The 11,203-nt window shown below is 43.4% G+C and overlaps 1 protein-coding gene across 1 annotated transcript in view; it reads right to left on the reverse strand.

The window, feature by feature from the left end:
• The window catches only part of LOC138852975 (uncharacterized), a 501,217-nt gene extending 491,927 nt beyond the window's left edge, over positions 1-9,290 (reverse strand). The window contains exon 1 of the mRNA XM_070086859.1: positions 9,190-9,290. Within this exon, the coding sequence (XP_069942960.1) occupies positions 9,190-9,269 (80 nt within the window). The 5' untranslated portion in view covers positions 9,270-9,290. The remainder of the gene's footprint in view (positions 1-9,189) is intronic.
• Positions 9,291-11,203: the final 1,913 nt, after the last annotated feature.

Consider the following 11,203-nt stretch of genomic DNA (forward strand, 5'->3'; position numbering starts at 1 on the left):
ACACACACACACACACACACACACACACACACACACACACACACACACACACACAAACATCCCCAGACATAATAGCACTACAGAAACAAAACTCACCAGAATAATAACAGATTCAATCTTTCCATCCGGATATCAAATCTTCAGGAAAGACAGAGGGAGGAGAGGGGGAGGAGGAGTTGCACTGCTCATTAAAAACCAGTGGGGTTTTGAGAAAATGGAAGGAATGGATGGCATGGGCGAAAGGGACTACTTAGTAGGAACAATCCAGTCTGAGGGACATAAGGTGATAATTGCAGTAATGTACAACCCACCACAGAACTGCAGGAGGCCAAGAGAAGAATACGATGAGAGCAACAGAGCAATGATCAACACACTAACCGAGGTGGCCAGGAGAGCACACATGGGGGGAGCAAAGTTACTAGTTATGGGTGATTTCAATCACAAGGAGATTGACTGGGAAAACCTGGAGCCCCATGGGGGTCCCGAAACATGGAGAGCCAAGATGATGGATGTGGTACTGGAGAACCTCATGCATCAACATGTTAGAGACACTACCAGAGAGAGAGAGGAGAGGATGAACCAGCAAGGTTGGACCTTGTATTCACCATGAGTAGTTCGGACATCGAGGGTACCATGTATGAAAGGCCCCTGGGAGCTAGTGATCATGTGGTTCTGTGCTTCGACTACATAGTTGAGCTCCAAGTGGAGAGAGTAGCAGGAATAGGCTGGGAAAAACCAAACTACAAAAGGGGGAACTACTCAGGCATGAGGAACTTCCTTCAAGACATTCATTGGGAGAGGGAACTGACAGGAAAACCAGTACAAGAAATGATGGACTATGTAGCAACAAAATGCAAGGAGGCAGAGGAGAGGTTTGTTCCCAAGGGAAACAGAAATAATGGGAAGAACAGAACGAGTCCTTGGTTCACCCAAAGGTGTAGGGAGGCAAAAACTAGGTGAACTAGAGAATGGAAAAGGTACAGAAGACAGAGAACTCAGGAAAATAAAGAAATCAGCCGAAGAGCCAGAAACGAATATGCACAGATAAGAAGGGAGGCTCAGAGACAATATGAAAATGACATAGCATCAAAAGTAAAGACTGACCCGAAGCTGTTGTACAGCCACATCAGGAGGAAAACAACAGTCAAGGACCAGGTAATCAGACTGAGGAAGGGTGATGGGGAATTCACAAGAAACGACCGAGAGGTATGTCAGGAGCTCAACACAAGATTTAAAGAGGTATTTACAGTGGAAACCAGTAGGACTCCAAGAAATCAGAACAGGGGGGCACACCAGCAAGTGCTGGATGAGGTACATATAACCAAGGAGGAGGTGAAGAAGCTGCTATGCGAACTTGACACCTCAAAGGCGGTGGGACCAGACAACATCTCTCCATGGGTCCTTAAAGAGGGAGCAAAGATATTGTGTGAGCCATTAACAAAGATCTTCAACACATCATTTGAAACTGGGCAACTCCCTGAGGTATGGAAAATGGCAAATGTAGTCCCAATTTTTAAAAAGGGAGACAGACATGAGGCACTAAACTACAGACCTGTATCACTAACGTGTATAGTATGCAAGGTCATGGAGAAGATCATCAGGAGGAGAGTGGTGGGGCACCTGGAAAGAAACAAGTGTATAATTGACAACCAGCACGGTTTCAGGGAAGGAAAATCCTGTGTCACAAACCTACTAGAGTTTTATGACAAGGTGACAGAAGTAAGACAAGAGAGAGAGGGGTGGATCGACTGCGTATTTTTGGACTGCAAGAAGGCTTTCTACACAGTTCCTCACAAGAGGTTACTGCAAAAGCTAGAGGATCAGGCAAACATAACAGGAAAGGCACAGCAATGGATCAGAGAATATCTGACAGGGAGGCAACAACGAGTCATGGTACGCGACGAGGTGTCAGAGTGGGCGCCTGTGACAAGCGGGGTTCCACAGGGGTCAGTCCTAGGACCTGTGCTGTTCTTGGTATACGTGAACGACATAACGGAAGGGATAGACTCAGAAGTGTCCTTGTTTGCAGACGATGTGAAGTTAATGAGAAGAATCGAATCGGACGAGGATCAGGCAGGGCTACAAAGAGATCTGGACAGGCTACAAGCCTGGTCCAGCAACTGGCTCCTTGAATTTAACCCTGCCAAATGCAAAGTCATGAAGATTGGGGAAGGGCAAAGAAGACCGCAGACACAATATAGTTTAGATGGCCAAAGACTGCAAACCTCACTCAAGGAAACAGATCTGGGGGTGAGTATAACACCGAGCATATCTCCTGAGGCGCACATCAATCAGATAACTGCTGCAGCATACGGGCGCCTGGCAAACCTACGGATAGCGTTCCGATACCTCAGTAAGGATTCGTTTAAGACTCTGTACACCATCTACGTCAGGCCCATACTGGAGTATGCAGCACCAGTTTGGAATCCACACCTAGTCAAGCACGTCAAGAAATTAGAGAAAGTGCAAAGGTTTGCAACAAGACTAGTCCCAGAGCTACGGCATGTGCTGTATTCTTATTAAGATTAATAGACTGATTATGTCGACTCCATGTTGAGGGACTGATTGCCTCAGTCTCCTTATTTTCACTGTTCTTTGTATTGGACTGATGAAGCCACTGTGTGGCGTAACGCTTCCACATTAAAGATACCCAAGTGTTGCATATGTTTCTAATTTATCAACTTTAAATATGAGCCCAGACATACACGAACTTCACACAGGAAGACATAAGAACATAAGGAGGAGCACTGCAGCAGGCCAACTGGCCCATGCTACACAGGTCTCTCTCAACCCATTTTCAATGCTACTCAGTGAATAAACTTTGATAACCTAATTAACTCATGTACAAGTCTAACTCAACTCCAACCCGTCTCAATCATGTATTTATCTAAACTAAATTTGAAGCTACCCAAGTGTGGCATGCAAAGAGTACGTAACCTTTATTCGGCGCATGGACACACCCTCATTTACAGGCTATCTCCCCCAACCAGCGAACCAGGTTGCTAAGAGTTGATGATGGGGCCCCATCGTTCAACTAGTGACCAGGTTCTAGCCAATAAGAAGGTGGGATTGACAATCGCAGAGGTTATGTGGATACCGCTCTCCTGTCTGCCCTTGTCATTCCCATTCTAGAGCTGGTTGAAGCACGGTCTGCTATCTTGTGGCTTCTATTTCTGCCTTGCTTACCGTGGAGTGCACTATATTTATCACTGTACATAGTGTACATATTGCTGTTATAATTGGTGAAGGATAATATAAGTCTAAACTTTTTCTACTGTGTTTATTTGCTCCCATTACACCTGGGATAACAGGCCATTTGAAATCCTAGGTTGTAATATGGGTAGCCTGTCCGAGAGCTGGACTTAGAGAAACGGTTGAGCTTAGGGTGAAGCTTGTAGCAGGAACATTGTGTAGCTTGCTGTTTCGCTTCGCTTTACAAATTTTGCGTGTCAGTTGCTTATGATCAGCCTTGCTATTGTGTGATCGTTCAACAGCTCGCTACTAGCTTGTTCAGTGTGCTCGCTTCGCTACGGTCAATCTTGTGTACAGTCGGCTTTGCTTGTATGCGTATTTTGCAATCGTACTGTGCATAGCTAAGCGTGTTCTGCAAATTAACGTGTTACGTTGGGGTATTCGTACTGTGCATAGCGAATAACTTATGCCACCTAGACGAGTCAGACGCCTGGTGTCGGCATATACTTTGCATAACCTACCTAAATTGTCCCTACAGCGTTGTTGGCAAATTGCTCGTTCCATTGGCATTCCCATTCTAGAGGTGTGGCATGCAAAGAGTACGTAACCTTTATTCGGCGCATGGACACACCCTCATTTACAGGCTATCTCCCCCAACCAGCGAACCAGGTTGCTAAGAGTTGATGATGGGGCCCCATCGTTCAACTAGTGACCAGGTTCTAGCCAATAAGAAGGTGGGATTGACAATCGCAGAGGTTATGTGGATACCGCTCTCCTGTCTGCCCTTGTCATTCCCATTCTAGAGCTGGTTGAAGCACGGTCTGCTATCTTGTGGCTTCTATTTCTGCCTTGCTTACCGTGGAGTGCACTATATTTATCACTGTACATAGTGTACATATTGCTGTTATAATTGGTGAAGGATAATATAAGTCTAAACTTTTTCTACTGTGTTTATTTGCTCCCATTACACCTGGGATAACAGGCCATTTGAAATCCTAGGTTGTAATACCAAGTTTTTAGCTTCATTATCCCCAGAAAACAACACCGTGACTGGGACAATACACAAATAACACGCACACAGGACAGAGGAACTTACCACCGTTTACAAAGTCACACTTTGTAAATGGTCCAAGTCGAACTAAAACATCGTCCTAAACTCCTGTGTCCTACGTGCGGGTTATTTGTGTATTATTCAATGACCCAACCAGACAAACTTAAACTCACCGTCTACTCTAACATGTGAGCGCCAATCAAGGTGTCTGGTACACTTGAAGGTTCCTCTCAAGGTATCTAACATAACCTGCAGTAATAACGAGAAACACCTGCCGTTATTCTCTCGTCTATCAATAACCTATATATCACCAGGTAATGTCGTATAATTTTAAAAATAAAAAGCGCAGTGATAATTTAGCGTTGCGCTGACACAGCAGCTGCTGCTGTGATCAATAACACTCACACGTACACATATCAGAATCAATGTTCATATTGACTACCATCCAGACCGAACCCAACCAAGGAAAAGTTGATTATTGCCTTTGGTAGAGACGTGTGACCCCTGAGGGTTTAGTTCTTCCTCTGTGATAATGCTAGGGGGGCTTTTGTTATTTCAGTATTACGTATCAATAATTTGCTGACAGTGCTCCGTCCCATAATTGGGTAAATTATCTAGGGGAAATATCAGCCAGGATTGATAACAAGACTGAACGTTGGGGTAAATGAGACCAACTCTGTTGACACGACTTTCTTACCGCCTGACACACTGACGGTCACTGTTATGATACACCAGTGTTGTCACTGTTATGATACACCAGTGCTGTCACTGTTATGATACACCAGTGTTGTCACTGTTATGATACACCAGTGATGTCACTGTTATGGTACACCGGTGTTGTCACTGTTATAGTACACCAGTGTTGTCACTGTTATGATACACCAGTGTTGTCACTGTTATGATACACCAGTGTTGTCACTGTTATGGTACACCAGTGTTGTCACTGTTATGGTACACCAGTGCTGTCACTGTTATGGTACACCAGTGCTGTCACTGCTATGGTACACCAGTGTTGTCACTGTTATGATACACCAGTGTTGTCACTGTTATGATACACCAGTGTTGTCACTGTTATAGTACACCATTGTTGTCACTGTTATGATACACCAGTGTTGTCACTGTTATGATACACCAGTGTTGTCACTGTTATGATACACCAGTGTTGTCACTGTTATAGTACACCAGTGTTGTCACTGTTATGATACACCAGTGTTGTCACTGTTATGATACACCAGTGTTGTCACTGTTATGATACACCAGTGTTGTCACTGTTATGATACACCAGTGTTGTCACTGTTATGGTACACCAGTGTTGTCACTGTTATGGTACACCAGTGCTGTCACTGTTATGATACACCAGTGTTGTCACTGTTATGATACACCAGTGATGTCACTGTTATGGTACACCAGTGCTGTCACTGTTATGGTACACCAGTGCTGTCACTGTTATGATACACCAGTGTTGTCACTGTTATGATACACCAGTGTTGTCACTGTTATGATACACCAGTGATGTCACTGTTATGGTACACCAGTGTTGTCACTTTTATAGTACACCAGTGTTATCACTGTTATGATACACCAGTGTTGTCACTGTTATGATACACCAGTGTTGTCACTGTTATGATACACCAGTGTTGTCACTGTTATGGTACACCAGTGTTGTCACTGTTATGGTACACCAGTGTTGTCACTGTTATAGTACACCAGTGTTGTCACTGCTATAGTATACCAGTGTTGTCACTGTTATGGTACACCAGTGTTGTCACTGTTATGGTACACCACTGTTGTCACTATTATAGTACACCAGTGTTGTCACTGTTATGGTACAGCAGTGTTGTCACTGTTATAGTACACCAGTGTTGTCACTGCTATAGTATACCAGTGTTGTCACTGTTATGGTACACCAGTGTTGTCACTGTTATGGTACACCAGTGTTGTCACTATTATAGTACACCAGTGTTGTCACTGTTATGGTACACCAGTGTTGTCACTGTTATAGTACACCAGTGTTGTCACTGCTATAGTATACCAGTGTTGTCACTGTTATGGTACACCAGTGTTGTCACTGTTATGGTACACCAGTGTTGTCACTGTTATGATACACCAGTGTTGTCACTGTTACAGCACACCAGTGTTGTCACTGTTATGATACACCAGTGTTGTCACTGTTATGATACACCAGTGTTGCCACTGTTATGGTACACTAGTGTTGTCACTATTATAGTACACCAGTGTTGTCACTGTTATGGTACACCAGTGTTGTCACTGTTACAGTACACCAGTGTTGTCACTGCTATAGTATACCAGTGTTGTCACTGTTATGGTACACCAGTGCTGTCACTGTTATGGTACACCAGTGCTGTCACTGTTATGACACACCAGTGCTGTCACTGTTATGGTACACCAGTGCTGTCACTGTTATGACACACCAGTGCTGTCACTGTTATGGTACACCAGTGCTGTCACTGTTATGGCACACCAGTGCTGTCACTGTTATGACACCAGTGTTGTCACTGTTATGGTACACCAGTGCTGTCACTGTTATGGTACGCCAGTGTGGTCACTTATGGTACACCAGTGTGGTCACTGTTAAGGTATACCAGTGCTGTCACTGTTATGGTACACCAGTGCTGTCACTGTTATGGTACACCAGTGTGGTCACTGTTATGGTACACCAGTGTTGTCACTGTTATGGTACACCAGTGCTGTCACAGTTATGGCACACCAGTGCTGTCACTGTTATGGTACACCAGTACTGTCACTGTTATGGTACACCAGTGCTGTCACTGTTATGACACACCAGTGCTGTCACTGTTATGGTACACCAGTGCTGTCACTGTTATGACACACAAGTGCTGTCACTGTTATGGTACACCAGTGCTGTCACTGTTATGGTACATCAGTGCTGTCTCTGTTATGGTACACCAGTGCTGTCACTGTTATGGTACACCAGTGTTGTCACTGTTATGGTACACCAGTGCTGTCACTGTTATGACACACCAGTGCTGTCACTGTTATGGTACACCAGTGCTGTCACTTCTATGCTACACCAGTGCTGTCACTGTTATGGTACACCAGTGTTGTCACTGTTATGGTACACCAGTGCTGTCACTGTTATGGTACACCAGTGCTGTCACTGTTATGGTACACCAGTGCTGTCACTGTTATGACACACCAGTGCTGTCAATGTTATGGTACACCAGTGCTGTCACTGTTATGACACACCAGTGCTGTCACTGTTATGGTACACCAGTGCTGTCACTGTTATGGCACACCAGTGCTGTCACTGTTATGACACACCAGTGCTGTCACTGTTATGGTACACCAGTGCTGTCACTGCTATGGCACACCAGTGCTGTCACTGTTATGACACACCAGTGCTGTCACTGTTATGACACACCAGTGCTGTCACTGTTATGGTACATCAGTGCTGTCACTGTTATGACACACCAGTGCTGTCACTGTTATGGTACACCAGTGCTGTCACTGTTATGGTACACCAGTGCTGTCACTGTTATGGTACACCAGTGCTGTCAATGTTATGGTACACCAGTGCTGTCACTGTTATGGTACACCAGTGTTGTCACTGTTATAGTACACCAGTGCTGTCACTGTTATGGTACACCAGTGCTGTCACTGCTATGGCACACCAGTGCTGTCACTGTTATGACACACCAGTGCTGTCACTGTTATGACACACCAGTGCTGTCACTGTTATGGTACACCAGTGCTGTCACTGTTATGGTACACCAGTGCTGTAACTGTTATGGTACACCAGTGTTGTCACTGTTATGGTACACCAGTGTTGTCACTGTTATGGTACACCAGTGCTGTCACTGTTAGGGTACACCAGTGCTGTCACTGTTATGGTACACAAGTGTTGTCACTGTTATGGTACACCAGTGTTGTCACTGTTATGGTACACCAGTGCTGTCACTGTTATGGTACACCAGTGCTGTCACTGTTATGGTACACCAGTGTTGTCACCGTTATGGTACACCAGTGTTGTCACTGTTATGGTACACCAGTGCTGTCACTGTTATGACACACCAGTGCTGTCACTGTTATGACACACCAGTGTTGTCACTGTTATGGTACACCAGTGTTGTCACTGTTATGGTACACCAGTGCTGTCACTGTTATGGTACACCAGTGTTGTCACTGTTATGGTACACCAGTGTTGTCACTGTTATGGTACACCAGTGCTGTCACTGTTATGGTACACCAGTTTTGTCACTGTTATGGTACACCAGTGTTGTCACTGTTATGGTACACCAGTTTTGTCACTGTTATGGTACACCAGTGTTGTCACTGTTATGGTACACCAGTGCTGTCACTGTTATGGTACACCAGTGTTGTCTCTGTTATGGTACACCAGTGTTTTCACTGTTATGGTACACCAGTGTTGTCACTGTTATGGTACACCAGTGCTGTCACTGTTATGGTACACCAGTGTTGTCACTGTTATGGTACACCAGTGTTGTCACTGTTATAGTACACCAGTGTTGTCACTGTTATGACACACCAGTGCTGTCACTGTTATGGTACACCAGTGTTGTCACTGTTATGGTACACCAGTGTTGTCACTGTTATAGTACACTTGCGTGGTAATAATGACGTACAATTAGTCACCCTCACCGTGCTACAAGCAATTTAGGCCTATGTAACTGTTTACAAATAATTTACGACCAGAACTCAAACAATGAGAGTCGTGTCAAGGTTCATTAGAAAATGTAAATCTACGCAATTACGTAGTTCTATAACTGAGTTTCTTGCAAAATTCGCCTTTATGATGGCGCAAACTACGCATTCAAATATCTATTTAAAAATAATGATAGAGGGGAGGACAGGTACACAAAGACTGGGTTTACAAATGAGGTGTAGCTGGGGGAGGTAAACTCAGGGGGTAGGGTGTAAGGACAGAGTGTGTGGAGTATACTCACGGAGGAGGTGTAGGAGCGAGGTAAACCACAGCAGTGAGGTGACCCTGGAGAGCAGTGTAGTGGGCAGGAGCCTCCACCATGTATCCGGATACACCTGTGACACAACAAATACATGTGTTACCACTAGCATACACTTACACCAAATACACTAACTATTATAAATTACTCTGGGCATGTGGCAGAACTACCGTCCTGCTAAATGCGTGTGGAACGGAAGCCTGTAATTGTTTTACACAATAGCAGGATTGTTAGTGTGTTTCTTGTGTCTGATAAACACGCAAGATGACGGGTACGTCTTGCTACTTCTACTCACACTTAAGTCACACTACATATACATATACACGCATATGTATGCACACTAATCTGTATTTTCCTCAGCTTTTCTTAATAGTTCTTATTCTTATTTATTTCATTTTATCTCTCTGGGGAAGTGGAAAAGAATCTTTCCTTCTTAATCCGTGGGTGTCATAAGGGGAGACTGAAAAATACCAAGAACAATGGGTTAGTAACTTTTTCTCCTGTATAAATTACTAAAAATAAGAAAAACTTTATAGAGGTGGGATGTTTGAATGTTCGTGGATGTGGTGCAGACGATAACGAAGAGATGATTGCTGATGTTATGAATGAATAGAAGTTGGATGTTCTGGCTCTAAGTGAAACAAAACTGAAGGAGGTGGGTGAGTTTCAGTGGGGAGAAATAAATGGGATTTAGTCAGGAGTATCTGAGAGAGTTAGAGCTAAAAAAGGTGTAGCAATTATGTTGAAGGATCAGTTATGGAAGGTGAGTGAATAATAATGAATAAATTCAGGGATTATGTTGATTAAAAAAGAGTCGGATGTTAAAATCCAGTTTTAGGAAGTGTTTATGAACCTGGAGAAGAAAAGAGTGTAGAGGAGACAGATTTTGGGGAAATGAGTGAGAAAGTAGTTGTGGTAAGGGACCTGAATGTCATAGTGGGAGAAACAGTTATAAAAGGTGTGTAGGTAAGTTTGTCGTGCTAAAGGTACATGATAATTGGGATTCTTTGACTGAACTTTCTGTAGTAAGAAGTATAGTAAAGTGTAATACATAATTTAAAAGAAAAGGACACATAAGTACGTATATGATATAGGGCATAATGACAGTGTTTGTTGGACTTTGTATTGTTGGATTAAAGGTTGATAGATAGACCTCAGGACGTGCATGTTCATAGAGGAGCAACAGATATACAGGGTCATTTTTTAGTTGTGGCTACAGTTAGAGTAAAAGGTAGATGGGATACAGGAAGTAAGACAGTGATGTGAAGATTTATAAACTAAAGGAGGAGGCAGTTAGGATAAAATATGAACAACTGTTGGAGGATAGATGGGCTAGTGAGAGTATAGGCAATGAGGTAGAAGATGTATGGGGTAAGTTTAAGAATACAGTGTTAGAGTGTTCAGCAGAAGTTTGTGGTTATAGGAAAGTGGGTGCGGGAGGGAAGAAGAGCAGTTGGTGCAGTGATGATGTAAAGAGAGTAGAAAGAGACAAAAGGTTAGCATAAGAGAGGTTTTACGAAAAAACAATATAAGGAGGGAGGAGTATACAGAGAGAAAAAGAGAAGTTAAGAGTGGTGAAGGACTGTAAAAAGGAAAGCAAATGAGAGTGAGTGAGATATTGTCAACAAATTTTGCTGAGAATGAAATCTAAAGAATGAAGGGATTTGACAGTTAAAAATAGAAGAGGAGAATTATTAGATGGAGAGTTAGAGGTATGAGGAAGATGGAGGGAACATTTTGAGAAACCGTTAAATGTTGATGATGATACTTAAGCTGTGATTTCATGCACTGGCCAGGGAGGTATAACATCTTCTAGGAGTGAGGAAGAGCCAGATGTGAGTGTGGAGGACGTGAGAGATGCTGTGGTTACAATGAAAGGAGATGAATCAGTTAAGATTGATTGGATAAGACAGAAATGTTATAAGCAGATGCAGATATAGTTTTGGAATGGTTGGTGCTTATATTTAATAAATGTATGGATCATCCACTCAGTGTT

The sequence above is a fragment of the Cherax quadricarinatus genome, chromosome 20, assembly GCF_038502225.1.
Source record: "Cherax quadricarinatus isolate ZL_2023a chromosome 20, ASM3850222v1, whole genome shotgun sequence".
NCBI classification, from domain to species: Eukaryota; Metazoa; Arthropoda; class Malacostraca; order Decapoda; family Parastacidae; genus Cherax; species Cherax quadricarinatus.